The 17,230-nt window shown below is 40.7% G+C and overlaps 1 protein-coding gene across 3 annotated transcripts in view; it reads right to left on the bottom strand.

Moving 5' to 3' along the window:
• The window catches only part of SP4 (Sp4 transcription factor), an 82,533-nt gene extending 67,129 nt beyond the window's left edge, over window positions 1-15,404 (bottom strand). The window contains exons 1-3 of one of the 3 annotated variants that reach the window (XM_045495050.1): window positions 15,206-15,404; window positions 14,673-14,797; window positions 12,587-14,141 (exon numbers count right to left, since the gene is read on the bottom strand). In XM_045495050.1, coding sequence (XP_045351006.1) covers window positions 12,587-14,141; window positions 14,673-14,797; window positions 15,206-15,212 — 1,687 coding nt within the window. In that variant the 5' untranslated portion in view covers window positions 15,213-15,404. The remainder of the gene's footprint in view (window positions 1-12,586; window positions 14,142-14,672; window positions 14,798-15,205) is intronic. The other 2 variants (XM_045495048.1, XM_045495049.1) reach the window with 2 other exon arrangements.
• Between the last annotated feature and the right edge of the window lie 1,826 nt (window positions 15,405-17,230).

Genomic DNA, 17,230 nt, shown 5'->3' with positions numbered 1-17,230 from the left:
TAAAATCCAACATAACCTACAATGGCCCTCCTCAACCTGACCTGGCAAAATTTTAGTAATCCATTACGGCCCAGCTCAGTTATAACCCTCTCCATAAAAACATTTCCAGAACCCTAGAAGAAAGCAGAACTAGTGTTTCTTTCCTGTGGGCTTCTACAACCTCACTCATAGCCTTTATTAACCAAATGCCATGTTGTAATTAAATTAACTATATATTCACCACATTCTATTGTCTCTAAGATGCAGGGATTGTAAGGAAAAAAAGATTCCACTAATTATAACATGACTTTGACTGTAAGGTACATTTCAATTTTGAAGACGTTGAAATGTTTAAAAAAAAAAAAAAAAAAAAGTATGTTTTGGCAGCAAAGAAATAAAATACAGTATGTCCCTGCAAGAGATCATATATTCTGTGAGAGCATCAAACATGTCTCACTTCATCCTCAGTTTCTCAATGCCTATTACGATACTTGATACAGAACAGAGAAAAAGAACCAGCAAATCTGATGTTTTTACCTAACCTGTTACCACTTCTTTCAGGTCAACATTCTCTGTACTAAAGGGAAGTTTGACAACCTGTGTTTTGTATTAAGCAACTTCACTGCCGCAGTCCTTCTAAAGGCCACTGTGAATTCATGACTAAATTACTCCAACGACGTACTTTCTCCTGGGCTCCTAACTTTTCCACACTTTCACCTAGAGAGAAACACTTTAATAGTATCATTTGCTTCCTAAATCTTTCCACTCAATCGCTTTCACCCAGAAGATTCACATGTTTGAAACTAACTTTTAGTATTATTTTGGCAGAGTCCCTTCTTCAACTAAATGTTAGGAAACAGTCCAACAAACACACAACTTCCCTGAAGCAGAGGTGGCAGGCCGCTCACGTGGCATACCTTGAGCCTCTCTGTGAGACGGCTGGCTGCGATGGAGCACAGACGGATGGAGCACAGACGAGGGAATGCCACTCGCTGTGTTAGCCACACGCCTCCATGTGAGCGCTTTATGCTTTTCAAGTTAGCCGCTTGGCTCAAGACACCTCTGTCTTCACTTCTCTATCGTCAGTCTCAAACGTCCACTTTCCAAACCAATCTTCGAGGCCTGGTTCAAGACCTATCTTTAACACCGAAAGCCTTCCTTGTTTACTCCAATCCACTGATTTCACTTGTCTCTGAGCTCTCAAAACTTGTTTTCCAGATCTCAAAACCTAGTATTGAAGGATAAACTCTCATATGCAACTGTAAATGCCCTGTAATTGTTTCATGAATGTAAGCCTCACCTCCCCAACATGAGCATCCTTTTAAGACAGGTGAATACTTTCGGAGTCTAACACAGACTGAGCATGCAGCACTTAGATCTCGTACAATTAACATACTGCTTTTTTTTCCACCTATAGATACACCTCTCTCCATCCTTAGTTGCACTGCAAAGGTTTCTGATATTCCTTTTATACAACTTTCTTATCTGCATCTGATATTTAACTCCAGCTAATATCAGTATCAAAAACTACTCATTCTCCCACTTTACTACTTCACATTCAAGTGGATGAGAATAGAGACTTTAGCAGCTTCCAACTTTCATATATAGTTGACCCTTGAACAACATGGATTTAAACTGCACGAGTCCACTTACACGCAGATGTTTTCAATAAATTCAGTACTATAAATGTATTTTCTCTTCCTTATGATTTTCTTAATAACATTTTCTCTGGCTTAAGAATACAGTATATCATACATACAACATAAAAAATATGTGTTAAGTGACTCTGTTTATGTTGTAACTAAGTCTTCCACTCAACAGTAGGTTATTAGTAGTTAAGTTGTGGGGGAGTCAAAAGTTATATGCAAATTTTCGACTGTGTGGGGTCAGCACTTCTAAGCCGGATGCTGTTTAAGGGTCAACGGTATAGTTTTCTTCATAATAGTTAAGCTTTTTTGTACCTATTATGTCATCTTATCTTTGCAACTCTACGAGGTAAAAAGCGAAGGAATTAATATGACCATTTTACAAATGAGAAAAGGAACAAAACTCCAATTATAACATGTTTGTCCAGGATGGAAAAGCTAATGGGGAGCAGCACCCAAGCAAAAATGTGAGAGTTCTAATTCTTGGTCCTGTTGTATTATAAATTTTAAAATGTTTTCCTGCTGCCTGCACATCTCCTCAAGCAGGCTGTGAGCACCCTGCCCAGGCACCCCCAGTATGATAAGGGGGTGGCCCCTGCCTTGAGTTTCCCTTCCTACCTTCCCCTGACTGGGACCTAGTAACATTTACATGCCTTTTCTTATGTACTCCATCCTGACCACCCAAGAAAAGCATCTGCCCATGGGTCCTCGCTCTCTCTGCTCCCCACCTGCCTGGCTGAGCCAGCTCCCTTGGTCTCCCCTCCCGTGTGATCCCCTCTCAGTGTACAGTGACAGTCTCTCTAGGACATGTGAGCATAATAAACTTTTTTTCCTGTGCCTCTCCTGTGTCTCCTCTTTGGGCCACACCTGAAACACAAAATACCTGTGCTCTAGGAAGCCTCTCAGTACTGATGTCTGCAGCGATAAAACTACTACTTACACCACACCACTCATGAAACAGATAATCGCTACTCCTAACTTTATTATTGTACCTAAGGAAAAGAGAACCTTCATATATCTCAAGTAACACTTTCTCTATTTAAGAGTCTCAAGTCTCAAATAATTTTTTTGAAGTCTTTATCCTCTTTATTTTAGCAATGGGTTGTGGAAAACTGTGATTTTATCTTGACGTGAAAATATTTCAACGCACAGTGATCTTGCCTGATGGATTTAGTATTTTCTGCATAATTTTTAAAAAATTTTTCTTATGTTTATTTATTTTTGAGAGCGAGAGAGACAGAGCATGAGCGGGGGGAGGGGCAGAGAGAGAGGGAGACGCAGAATCCGAAGCAGGCTCCAGGCTCCGAGCTGTCAGCACAGAGCCCCACATCGGGCTCAAACTCACAGACCACGAGATCATGACCTGAACCGAAGTCGGACATTTTAATCGACTGAGCCACCCAAGTACCCCTGAATCTTTTTTTTTTTTTTTTTTTAAACACCTATGTGCTAGATATTCTGAGTCAAAAAGAAAGACCTACTGGATCTGTTCACTCCACTGGGTAAATTAATAAATTCGAAGTTGTAAGTGCATCCAGAGTTTGAACTTTATTAGGATCCTAATTTTCCAAAGGCTCTCCAATTCCACTAAAGTAATCACATTGTTGGTACTAAAGTGACAGTATCAGAAACATGACTAAACATGGCTAAAGAGCTACTGAGATGAAATATCCTAACTACAAATTCAATGTTGGATGACAAAGTACATGTTTAAAATACTAATGCTTTGCAGTCACCAAATAAAAGTGTAAATAACAGAAAAACATCTTAGAGTGCAGTAAGTCTAACAATGAAGAACAGAAAAATATTTATGAAGTAAAATATTACATTTATTGCTTACGAGAATTCACCTTAATTATACTCCCTCTGTAATAAGAAAAATGATAAATGTGACCCTCAACCCCCACCCTCTAAAATCCTTAAATACTTGGTCAGTCATGTAAGTTTAACTAAGACTTCCAGAGAATTCTCACCATATGCTGGATGGAAGTACCCAGAATAGGACCACATAATCAAATATTCATAGAATCTTCAATTTTAGAAGACTTGCAGTTTACCTAATCAAACTTCCCATACAAGAAATTCTTCTACATTCTGCAGTGTCTCTGATAGATGGACATCCAGCCTTTAATACAGGAAGGTCACTACTTCATGAAACAAACCATTCCATTACTTTACAGCACTAGTCCATTTGTGTATATAGACATATTCTTCTATTGATTTCCAAGGGTCAAACAAAACAGATTAAAAAACAACAACAACAAAAACAAAACTCTTCCTATATCGAAAGACAGCAGTCACACTTCCTCTTGTTTTAACAATAAAACCCCCCACTCTTCAATGATTGCTAGTGTGAAATGTTTTCCGCACTCTGCATTCCAGGAATCCCTTCTGATACGCTTGCCAGTTTGTCAGTGTCCATTTAAAATGTGCCACAACGAGCAAAGCACACAATATTGCAGAAATGGTCTGACAAACACAAAGGAGGAGCTTTACTCTACTCTTGATTCATATCAAGCCAATAAATCCCAAATCACCTTCACATGTCCTGCAGTCAACCTAGGTTTTTCATCTTGTAGGTACACAATTTCCCCTACCCTTTTAAACAGAGGATCTGTTGTATTTATCTTGCTAATTCTGACCCAGCATTCCAGACTATTAAGATCAGTTCGAATCTCAAGTCTATCCCCATCATAATTATTAGCAAAGTCTCCCAGCTTTGCCTCATCTTTAATTAAATAGGCCATCCTTCAGTACAGTATTTGAAAAAAATATTTAACAGGATTGTATCAAGGATAGAAACCTACGCCATAATACCAAGGACGTCTACTGAAATAGACAATCATTTCTCATACAATTGAGAAACCAGGTAGGAATGACCCTTTAAAGACATCATGACTATCAATGCTGAAATCAAAATATATTGTGGCAGCATTATTTCTTTTCTATACTCATCTGAAAATCTTAGCGAAAGAATACATAAACCTAGTTTCTTAGTGAAGCCATATGGGTTCCCCATGATCCCTGAATTCTTTTTTAAATGCTCAGAAGCCAACTACTGGATAATTCACTCAGGGCCTTTGTTAAAGATGTTATCAAACTCATCTGTTTGCACTATAGGATGTTTTCAAACAGTGAGGTGCTTATTCATGCTCAATTTTTCCATGTGCATAATTTTTAAGTTACTGATACTGGCCTGAAACTGAATTTGAAAGTTCCTTCTGATCCTAGGATGGCATTTATCTGGATCATTCTAACTTCCAAAAAGCAAATAAATGTCCCTTATCTACTCACTAACTTTGCACAAATAATCTCAGTGAATACAGGTCCAGTTATTTTAGCTGGAACTGAATTTTTCTTGCTGGTTGACAGAAGCACAGCCCAGCAGCTGTCTTTTCTCCATATTACATCATTTTGCTCAGGCAATACGTGTCTTTTGCTGTGATCTGAAGCCTTACAAGTTGTTTAAAATTATTTTAAAAGCCTACTTTATTATGAGTTTCTGCTTTCCCGACATTATTTTTAAAATGTCAAGCTGCTCTTTGTTTTCATTCTTTTTTTTTAATGTTTATTTATATAATTTTGAAAGAGAAAGAGAGAGAGAGAGAGAGAGAGAGAGAGAGAGAGAGAGAGGCAGAGTGTAAGTGAGGGAGACACAGAATCCGAAACAGGCTCCAGGTTCTGAGCTGTCAGCACAGAGCCCGACGCAGGGCTTGAACCCATGATCCACAAGATCATGACCTGAGCTGAAGCTGGACACTTAACCAACTGAGCCACCCAGGTGCCCCTCTTTGTTTTCATTCTGAATCCTTTGTCCTTCCTTCTACCTTCCATGTATACTATTTTAAAATCTGAGTTTAACAACAAGGTCTCCACACAGCCACACTAGTTTCTATTCACCATTTCTTTTACTACTTTTAGTCATAATTATCTGTCCGTGCTACAGAATGTTAGAGCTAGAAGAAACTTTAACTGCAGAGTCAGCATTTCAATTTTCAAAACCACTTACCCTTTATAGGTCTTAAGTTTACCTACAGACACAAAAGGATAAAAAATAGCCTTTACCTGTGAACTCATCCTTTTATCTTATGTCTCCTAAACAAAAGACTCGGAATCAATAGATGATTTTAAATCATGGCTCTACCACTAGGGCAAATTTTTTCTTTTTTTTTTTTTTTTTTTTTTTTAATTTTTTTAATGTTTATTTATTGGTGGGAGATAGAGTGAGAGTGAGAGTGAAAGAGAGAGAGAGAGAGAGACACAAAGTGCCAGTGCGGGAGGGGCAGAGAGAGAGACAGAATCTGAAGCAGGCTCCAGGCTCTGAACTGTCAGCACAGAGCCTGACACAGGCCGGAACCCAGGAAAAGAAGATCATGACCTAAAGCAAAGTTGGACACTTAACCTACTGAGCCACCCAGGCACCCTGGATGGCAAATTTTCTTAAAGAAATTAAAACTCATGAGTCTATCTGTAAAATGGGCACAATCAGACCAGCTTACAAAGATATTGAGGATTTTAATGAAATAATATAAAATACCTAACCTAGCACCTAACAAGCTCTAAGGTAAACAATAAATGTTTGTTTTATTCCTCCACAAGTCTCATTTAAAAAAAAAAAAAAAAAAAACGGAGGCACCTGGGTGGCTCAGTCGGTTAAGCATCCGACTCTTAGCTCAGGTCATGATCTTGGGTTCATGGCTCTGTGCTGATGGTGTGGAGTCTGCTTGGGATTCTCTCTCTCCTTCTCTCTGCCCCTCCCCTGCTTGTGCTCTCCCTCTCTCTCTCTCTCTCTCAAAATAAATATACTAAAAACAAATTTGTTTTTAAATCGATACAGTAGCTTGACAGCCTGAGAATCTGCTTAACCTACATATAGAGTTTACCAATCTCTTTAGTTCTGAATTTGCTCTTTCAAGAAAGTACAAAACAATGCGACTAAAATTCCAACATTAAGCTCATTAACAAGGCGACCTACAGAATTGTGTTTTTTACCAACACTCTATTCAGTATACTAAAGCTGAATATCCAGTGACAACAGACAAAATCTATCTGGGAGAACACAAAGTCAAGCTAGATACTCTCCATCTCTGGTCCCTAAACTTCAACTATATTTACTCACTAGCAAAAGATCTGAATAACAAAGCCAGCAATAGAGCAGAAAGACAACTAGAGCAGCAGTCAAGATTCTAGTGCTCACTTTGCCCAAAAGTACAAGAAAGTCATTCAACTTTTCTGGGCTTCAGTTTCTTCATTTCTAAAATACCACTAAGGAGTGAGGGTAGGGGAGAGACACTCAATTATCTTTAAGTTACCTTAATTATGGTTTCATTAAGCCTTTATCTCACCACACACATACATAAGCAATTTGTGGTTCAACAGGTTTCCCTTTGCCACAATCTGCTCATTCATTAGGTAGCAAACTGACAGGCATTATGAACATCCAATCGTAACTAAATCAAGAGAGTACAGAAAAGCCCACATAAAAGTATGGTTTGGTATCAGGCCAGGTTCCCCCTTTCATTGTCAATTCTTACTATGTCATCCCCAAATACTTAATGTAGGACTGTGAAACTTCTGAAAGCCTATTTCTGCTTTCACTTGTAACAGAAAAATACAAAATCCCTTTATAAATAGACTTTAGCAGTGATATCCAATGGCTACAACTGGTAAGCAATAACATCAAAGATCTTTTCAAACTAAAATTCTACCATCTTGTAAATCTATGTTATTTCTATGAGATCTATGTATAGCACTTTCCCCCTATCTTCTTTCTTAATCAAGCCTCCTTTTCCTTCTCTTCAACTTGATTTTATGCCTACTCCAATATTCCTTAAGTATTACTTATTATATGTTTCCTGATTCAGATTCAAAAAGGAGATAATTGGGGTGCCTGGGTGGCTCAGTCAGTTGGGCATCTGACTTTGGCTCAGGTCATGATCTCGTGGTCTGTGAGTTGGAGCCCCGCATCAGGCTCTGTGCTGACAGCTCGGAGCCTGCAGCCTGCTTCGGATTCTGTGTCTCCTTCTCTTTCTGCCCCTCCTCCATCATGCTCTGTCTCTCTGTCTCCCTCTCTCAAAAATAAATAAACGTTACAAAAATTAAAAAAAAAAAAAAGATAATTAAAACTCTATCTTCCCTTGCACCCCCCTCTATTCTGAAATCCCCTAAAAGATGCCCTTTTAAAAATTAATGCGGCTCTACACTGGATACCTTTTCATCTTCCATGAAGAACTTAAAAATTGGCAATGATGTTGTTATGTCATCATCGACAAATCTTAAAGGTCATGCTATATGTTATCTAATGGGTAAAATCAACTTGGTAATTCAGAACCGAAATCACTTGTACAGGGTACAAGATGTAAGTTCTTCATAATGAATTCTACATGTAACAAACAGTACTAGAAGATTTTATAGAAATAAAATTAGAAAAGCAAACCTGACTTTCTAAAACAAACAAACAAACAAAAAAAAAAACCCAAAAATTAACAACCAAACACAGCAGGCATACATATAGCTCTACACACAAATATGTATATATGTTTATAAATCCGTATACAAGTATAACACATGTATAGATTAAGATGCCTACTAAGACAATCCAAATTAATAGAATAGCAAAAGAAATATTAGTATTAAACTTCAAGTCAATTTCTACTTTTAGTAGCTCTATAAAAAAGTATGGTGTGGGTACCTGAGTGACTCAGTGGCTTAAACATCCGACTCTTAATTTTGGCTCAGGTCACGATCTCAGGGTTGTGGGATGGAGCCCCACTTTGGGCTCTGCCCTGACAAGTGCTGAGCCTGCTTAGGATTCTCTCTCCCCTCTCTCCCCTCTCTCTCTCTCTCTCTCTCTCTCTCTGCCAACTCCCCCTGTCCCTACATTCTCTCTCAAAATAAATAAATAAACATTTTTAAAAAAGTTGATTGTACTAGATTGTTTCCAAATTAAATATAAATATATATACATATATATATATATACATATATATATATACATATATATATACATATATATATATATATATATACACATATATATATATAAATTCTTTCCTTTGCCCCCCATTTTCCCTAATTATGAAGAACTGGCCTTCCCATTGATGATCCCCAGGTTTCATACTTTAAATCCAAAAAGGTAAAGGAAGGTTGGAGAGTCAAGTTCTTAAAGGGCCAGCAACATCTTATCTTCAAGTTTGAACTTCCTTTGTGTAAGAATTAGCCTTAAAATGTTAATTACCACTAACATTGACAAAGAAATATCCATCCATCAAGCAAACACAGATTCTTTGGCCAATTAAGGCCAAAACCAAAGAAAGTCACTAGCCAATGCAAGTTAATTACAGACTTAGATATCAATGGTCCCTACATGTTCTAAATTGTTTAAGAAGGTGTAACTCCTAATGTTCATTTTACCTAGGGCTCTTTGACTACCTGAGCACACTGTGCAAACTGGTCGTCCTTTTAGAACAAAAATCTTACTTTCCTCACTTAGTTAAAGGATGTTCTTAAACCAGAAAAATGATTCGTTACCTGTGCTCTTTAAAAGGGATTTCTGCTTTTCCTTCAGTCAAAGTCAAACTCATAATCCAACAAGGAAACAAAGTATATAAGTATGTAAGGGCAACATGTACTTAGTTCCTACTATAATTCCAACTAATTAAATGCTAGATACTCAGCCTGGAAAGTCAAGATTCTGAGAGGAGACCAAACCACAGAAACACATTATGTCGAATTCAATACCATGGCAAGAGATTCCCCCTAAGTTGTCACTAACATTCTCTTTTCATAAAATCAAGTATGAAGCTCCCTAGCCTCAAGAACTGGTTTCATTTGATCTACCTTATCCAATTTTTTTTCCTATCCGTATCATCCAGAACCTTCCCGTATCTCCAAGAGTGACACGAGGATGGATGGCAGATAACTTTTAGCCCCTGGGTATTGACTGAGTCATTGCATTTTGTCAAAGCCGACTATTAAGAATTTTTTCAAGGGACACCTGTGTGGCTCAGTCAGTCAAGCATCCAGCTTCAGCTCAGGTCATTATCTTGCAGTTTATGAGTTCAAGCCCTGCGACAGGCTCTGTGTCTCCATCTCTCTCTGCCCCTCCCCTGCTCTCTCTCTCTCTCTCAAAAATAAATAAAACATTAAAAAAAATTTTTTTAAGAATTTTTTTCAAGCCTCGTAAAAGCTGTCATGAATATTTAGAGCAAAAATTTTCCCCACGAATTAAACAAAATCAATACTATTTGGGGGAAGGAAATAGATACATAAAACAGTCAAAAAGTAACAAAAAGTAAATGGGGACACAAAGTAAAAGATCAGAACTTACAGGACTCATTTATAAAAGGGATATGTAGGTACTTTTTGCTCATTCTCCCTCTTCTAGAGAGAGTAAAGCACCTGGTGTCCACTGTTGATGTCTTAAAAACTCAAAGCCAAAAGACATTAATGAAAATAAAGCCATTTCACCAGCTTCATTAAAACCACTCCAGGCCTTGCTCCCAATTCCAAACTGCTATCTTCTCCATCACCTTCTATGCCTTAATTCAGCAAACATTTGTCAAGCACCTACTATAGCAAAAAAATAAAGTAAAAATCTATGAACGAGTCTCAGATGAACTGCATTGACTTGCAAAAATTGGTACATTTCTGATCTTTGTAACATGGTTATCTTCTTAAAATGATTGAGCATATCTATTTGAACATAAACTCTTCAACATCAACAAAATTTAAAATCTTTGGTTTCAAGAGAAAAAAAATCAACTACGTAAAGTTTAAATTTCCTTATACACTTAAGCGACATTCAAATCATGTAAACTCTTAAAAAAAAAACCCAAAACACCCAGAAAATGGAAGACTAAACATACCTATTGGGAGTACTCAGCATGTGGCTAGTCAATACATGCTTGTGAAATAAAAACTGTAAATTCTTTTTGTCATTAAAATCCATTCTTTGAGGCATACATGAACTAGGTCCAACACCCATCTGCTTCCATATTTTGCTTTATGGTTCACTAGTAATGATTAGATCCTTCCTTGGTTCTCAAATTTCAATGAGAATTTAGAATGACCTGGAAAGTTTATCTGACAGGCAAATTCCTTGACCACACCCCCAAAAGTTATAGTTCCAGAAAGTGGATGCTGCATTCATAATAATACAACATTCAAATAAATCTGAGTTAGGTGGTCACAAGATCATACTCTTAGTATCAATGACTCACCCTCATAATAGACAAGAGGCTGTAACTGATACCAATGAGAGTACATAAGAATTGACTATTCCTGACCTAACTTATAAATTACTCAATTCTCTTAAGCATAATTCACAACTAATGCTTAATAGGCAAATCAAAATTTAAGTGAACTAACTTTTGCTTTGATAATGCAAACTGTCAAACAATCCACCAAAAACAGATATTTTTCTCAAATACTTAAGATACTATCAACGTTTAGGAAAAGAACAGGAAGAAAACAATCTATGGACTGTAATACAGAGAAACACTTATATAATTGTCCTGCAATAGTTTTAGAGGGAAAAGTACCACACTCAAGATACTCTTTGATTAGGTTACTGTCCTGTCAATACAAAAGCCACTAATCACGTGGCTATTTAAATTAAAATTAAATGAATTAAAAATTCAGTTCTTCAGCTGCACTAGCCACATTTTAAATGCTCAAGAGCCGCATATGGCTAGTGGCTAATACACCGGATAGGATGTACAACACTTGTTCATCACAGAAAATTCTACTGGAAAGATCTGGTTTAGAGGTTATGGGCATCTAAATATAACATGTAATCTCTATTTTTCCTGACAAGAGAGCTCTATTTGGCAATTTCCAATCATAAATATATACAACTTCTTTAGGTATTAACTGTAAAACAAACAGTTTAGCATAATTTTTCTGAAACTTATTTCTAGAAAGGTCATTAAAAAGTGATGTGCTCATTCATATTATCAACATAAAAATATTTAACTAGAGACCTGACACTATCAAAGGCATGAAAACCACAAGTAGGTTCCCACCTAATCAGAATCAGTAAAAAGTGTTTAATTACTAGAAAACAAAAAGTATTAGGTAAAATAAGACAAGTCAAGAAAATTTAAAATACTTAGTAAGTCTAGTTTCGCAAATACTTCAGAAATCGCTTTACATACATAACAAACAATTGCTTTATAATTGGTTTTTAAAACGACCTTACTACAATTAATTCAAGTTAGTGACATTTTACTATTTTCATTCTTAATTGCTTTTCAACAACTTCACACTAAAAAAATGCCTAAAAATAACAGAACCATAAGATTTATATACAATTTTATATGCGAATAACTACTAATACAAAATCCTGAGAAAATGCTGGTTTTAACAGAAAAGTAGACATAAAAAATTAATCAATTTGCAACTTAAAACTGTATCTCTAAACTGCATCAAAACCTAGTTTAAAACAACACTGTAAAAAAAACGCAAAAGCATGAGCAACAAGATGCTGAATGAGAAATAACTTCCAATTGAAGAAAAAGTTAGACTTATTACAAAGCAGAATTAAAACTTCAACAGATTCACAACCACATATTAATTCAACTTTCAACCTACTTTCTTTTAAAGATACAAACATCTTTAACATCTTTTTTTTTAGAGTTCTTTCTGAAGAGTTCAAGTGTATTCAAATATCTCTAAATTACAGAAGACAATTGTGATTCTAATCAGGAAGTTTTGCTCCATGGAAAAATAAGTTGATAAAACTGTCTAACAAATATAACTTCTACAACCTAACATTAAAACGTACAGACGCGAATGGGTCACACGATGACTAGTTACGGAAGTTAACATTCCTGTCATTTTAGATTCCCTGTGATTATGTTTATTACAGAGGTCTTCAAATCTAAGTTAGCAAAGAAAAGCAGTAACTTATTAAAAACTGTATGAAAGGATCTTACAGAGAAAAGATTGTAGTAACTTACCTGCAACACTAGTGATTGTAACCGGAACTCCTTGAACTTGAACACCTGCAGCACCCAGGTTGGCAACACTCACTGTCTGAAGGTTAGGCACTGATGCAAGCTGGGCAGTATTCAAAGTTATTGGGGCACCAGCAACAGCCACAGGAGCAATTTGAGCAAGGGTTGTGCCACCACTTGAAGACACTGGGGTGATGGTTAATTGTTGGGATAACCCAGCGTTCTGAACTTGCAAATTTGAAAGACTCTGAATATTCTGAACCTGTACAGTTTGCCAACTGATTTGCCCTGAAGGTGTTAAAGTTGGAGCCCTGATAAGCACCTGAGTCGGATTTACTGCTTGAAGTTGAACATTCTGCAAAGGCTGCTGCTGGATGGTCTGAATTGTCTGCCCTGACTGAAGTTGAAATGACTGCGGCGGAATAGCCTGAATAATCTGTTGCTGAGGCTGTTGGATCTGGATCTGCTGTAAGATAGGCTGGCCTACAATCTGCACCTGCTGAAGAGAATTTGATTGATCCTGTGTGTTCTGTATTCCATTAGACTGAAGCTGACTGGAGCTCTGCGCTTCAGACTCAGTAGCAGCAGGTGTTTGAGATTCTTCAATAGTGCGTTCAGAACTACTGGCTGATGTGCTTGCATACTGGCCCGTGTCTGCTGAGCTCACTAACGTGTCACTGCTTGTCAGAGACGTCGAAGCAGTGGTTGTGCAGGTAGTGGAGGAGGAGGGAGATTCCGGCATAGTACTGGCAGAAGCGGTGGTAGTGGTGGGTGTGGAAACTAACTGACTCCCGTTGGAAGTCCCACTATCAGTAGTAGTAGCAGGCTGGCCAACCTGTCCAGTCCCTCCTCCAGCAGTCACGTTGTTTATCACTGGCAAAGCTAAAGTCACTCCTCCAATGTTAATTGGTAGGGTTGTTACAACTTGAGCCTGAGTACCAGGAAGGGTCTGTAATTGCAGTGGTATTGAAACACCAGGTCTAATTTGGACTGGAACGGTCTGATTTGCCAGGTTTTGAGCAAGAATATTCCCAGAAGCTGTCCTGTTAGCAGCTGTGAGTATAGCTTGATTATTACCTGCAGAAATGAGCTGGATTTGACCCTGCAAATCCTGTAGAGATGAACTACTAGCTGGATTGATTTGAATCTGCTGGCCTTCCACTGTCTGAAGTTGTGGAATCACTTGGTACTGGACACTACCACTCGGATTTTGTACTTGTATGACTTGAAATTGACCAGGGGCGGAAGAATTACCTGATTTCGTTTTTGTAGGAGATGCACTCCCGTTATTACTGCTGGAAGAACTAGATGAACTAGAAGCTGGTTGAGAAACGTTATTTTCTTTTGAAGCAGGAGGAGTGGAGGCAACAAGTTGCCAAGTGTTTCCAGCAAGTTGTGTTGTTACCAGTTCTAGCTGTTGTGGTTGATTTTGAAGTTGCACCAATCCTTGGCTTGGATCTATAATAATTTGTTGTTGTCCAGTTGCTTGATTTTCACCAGGAGTCCCTATTTTGCTGCAAGTAGCTGCCAGTAAAGCCAGAGGAGAGGGCTGAGAGTCCTACCCAAAAATGAGATGATAAAGGAGAGGGGGAAAAAAAAGTGGGTGGATTTAGTGGAGGCCAGTAGATGGAAGGGGTTTGTTTGTTTGTTTGTTTATTTATTTATTTATTTATTTATTTTGACAGCTCTACATTTCAGAACCCACTTAGGCAAAGACAGAAATCAAAAAGAAATAGTAACAAGAGCAAGAAGATAGAGGAAAAAAGAAATCAGATACTGTAATATAAAGTTCAAATAAAAGGAAATTTCTAAGAAACTTTTGTAAAGTATATTCTCATAAACTCAAAATGCCCTTGGGAAAATACACACCGTTTTCTACTGGTCTGAGTTCCTGATGTAATTTTAAACAACGTTATCCCTTAAACATGTGAAATCTTTATGAATTTACAATTTAACTTCCTCACTCTCAGAAAGATGCTTTGAGTGGATGAACATTTGTATTCTGTTCTTCAGTTCTGGGCAATTAAAGGACATAACTCCCTCTCTCCCCTTACGTTTCGTGATGAATTTTTTTTATGTTTGCTTTTACCTGGGAGCCTGAGGTTTTGGGTTTTTTATTGTTATTCTCTGGCTCAGAGGTTTTCCCTCCTTCTGTAGCCATCGCCGCTGCTGCTGCTGCCGCCGCCGCCTCCTCCTCCTCCTCCTTCTTCTGATCTGCAACAAACCCCCCCCCCACGACAACAGGTTATTAGGATTATTATTATTCGTCTTCCCCCTCTCCTCCTCTTCCCCTCCCCCCGAACATTAATCTCCATAAACCCGCGATCCACGCACACCGGCAGGGGGTGGGGGAGAAGGAGGGAAGGGAGGAGGGGGATATCACAAAACGTGGTTTGAAACCCGACCCATCCGCTCTAGAGCAACACCCAGAAGGTTGTTCTCTCTCAGACATTAAGACAAAACACAACCCTCCTTCCCTCCCCCTGATACCCTCCCTTCCTCTCCTCCTCCCCTTAAAGCATCTCAGCGGCCCCGGGGGAGGGGGGAGAACCGAGCAGGGTCTGGGGAGGGAGGGAGGGAGGGAGGCGGTGAAGGAGACCGAGGGGGGTGGAGAATACGTACCGCTCATCCCGCATTAACAGGACAAACCCTCAGACGGAGACACAGGGATAGAGGTGGGTGGGGGTGGGGGCGAGGCGGGAGGAGAGGCCGGTCCCGCCCGCCCGCGGTGGCTCGGAGGAGGCTGTAGCTGGCACAGGCTCTGCCTCTTTTTCCGCGAATGGCCGCCGCTGGGCTGTGGCGTAGCAGCTCCTCTCTCCGCCCGAGCCCGGCTGACTCGCCCTTGATTGACAGCGGCGGCGCGCGGCGCGGGCGGCGGCGAGGGCTGGGGGCGGGGCCAGGGCGGTGCGAGCCCGGCCGACTCCCCACCCCCCTCGGCCTCTCTCCGCCGGAGCCGCCGACTCTCCACCCCTTCCCCCAGCGGATTGGCCGCCGACCTGCCGGGGGCCGGGGCGCTGGGGCCGCCTCCTCTCCACCCCCTTTCTTGGGGTTATCCTTTCAGCCGCTCTTCTTTTCCTCCTTTGGCTTCTCCGGTACTCCTTCTCTCGGCGTTCTAGCTCAGGCTCGCTGCCGGTAGGCCCTCCATACAGCCAAACTTGTTGTCTCAGGATATCCCGCCCCCTACTCATTTCCCAGCGCCCTCCCCTCAAAAACCTGCTCCAGCATCCCTCGGAATTGCCACTAAAGGAAAAAGTAGGGCTGTCGCTCAAGGGAAGCGAATGGGTCGGATGAGGGGACGTGCGGACCACCGACGGCTTGGCGCGCCGGGTGAACTGCCCGCTGCCCCTGCGCAGGGAGCATGGCTTTCCTGAGGCGCATCCGGACCCGGGCGCCCTTTTTCCCTGGCTCGGTCCCCATTGGCTGAGGCCCTAGTGACGCGCGCTGAGTGGTGGGAGAAAGGGGGCGGTTCGCTGCCGCAAAGCCTATCGGCCCTTGTAGTTTCCGGCGGCCGCGGCGGCCCCTCCGAGGCACCGCCTACCCTCCCGCCCCCGACCGAGGCCTGGCTGCGGAGCGGAAAGCTGCCCGAGGGGGCGGTGGCGGCAGGGCGTGGCCGGGGCCGAGTGGGAGTTGAACTAAGCGAGGGGGAGGGGGAATGGGTGTTGTTTGCCTGGGCCTATCCGCCGCGCGGGGCTGCCCAAACCACCTCTGCCACCGCCTCCTCGGCTCCAAGCCGCACCCCGCAGGGAGAGCTCACACCCGGAGCGCTTGGCGATTGAGCGGGCGGCGGCGTGGGGAGGCGGGGTTTGCTGTCCTCCGGGTTTGAATGAACCCGGTTTCTAGGAGCCGTGCCTTCGCCTTTCCTTTCTTTGCTTACCTCCCTCGTTCAGGCCTTCCGCTTCAAATACGAGGCCTGCTTTACCACAGAGAAGCATCTTCCATTTTATTTGTTGTCTCTAACTGGCTTCTGGAACAGAGCAATGGCCCGCCTTCTAAGGTTGCATCGTGTTTTGCCAAGTAGCCCTTGTGGTTGGCGGACTTCTCACTCTTACTGGTCCCACAAGATTCTGGAGGCGAAGAAAAACCCAACTCCGTTTGGGTCAGCCCTAGTCACAGTTCAGCATAAGCTTCTGGGCAGGTGGAATTCACATCTGGCTGCACAAAGCATTTTAATGTCAAATGCACTTGAGCAGTTTTCAAAGCTGTCCTTCAAAGTCCTGAAGTCAGGATGGTGCCGTGGAATATAATAGGTGGCTGATTAAGTGTACCAAAGGTGGAAGTGAATCGCTAATGTAAACATTGGCCCTGGGGACAAGGTGCTCTTACACACCCAAGCTCACAGTCACCCATTCCCATTTAACCTGGGCTCACACAGCTTTGAGCGTTGTTGTCTCCTCCTTGAAGCCTAGGATGTTGCAAGGGTGAGGAGGTCCCAGGTGCTACACTTGACTGGCATTTCCTTTGCTTGTTAAAATAATTGCAACATTGGCTGATGACAAAGCCAGCAGTGCAGAAAGACAAAGCACTTCAAATAAAGAATTACATAGTATTGTCTACCCCTTCTTAAAAAAAATGAGACTAAGATCCTTAAATAACCTGCTTTCGACCCCACCATGTACAATACAGAAACTCAAAAGTGCTTCTTGCATT

This window comes from Leopardus geoffroyi, chromosome A2 (genome assembly GCF_018350155.1).
Source record: "Leopardus geoffroyi isolate Oge1 chromosome A2, O.geoffroyi_Oge1_pat1.0, whole genome shotgun sequence".
NCBI lineage: Eukaryota > Metazoa > Chordata > Mammalia > Carnivora > Felidae > Leopardus > Leopardus geoffroyi.
The sequence above is the reverse complement of the archived record's forward strand: the minus strand, read 5'-3'. Positions and strand labels throughout refer to the sequence as shown.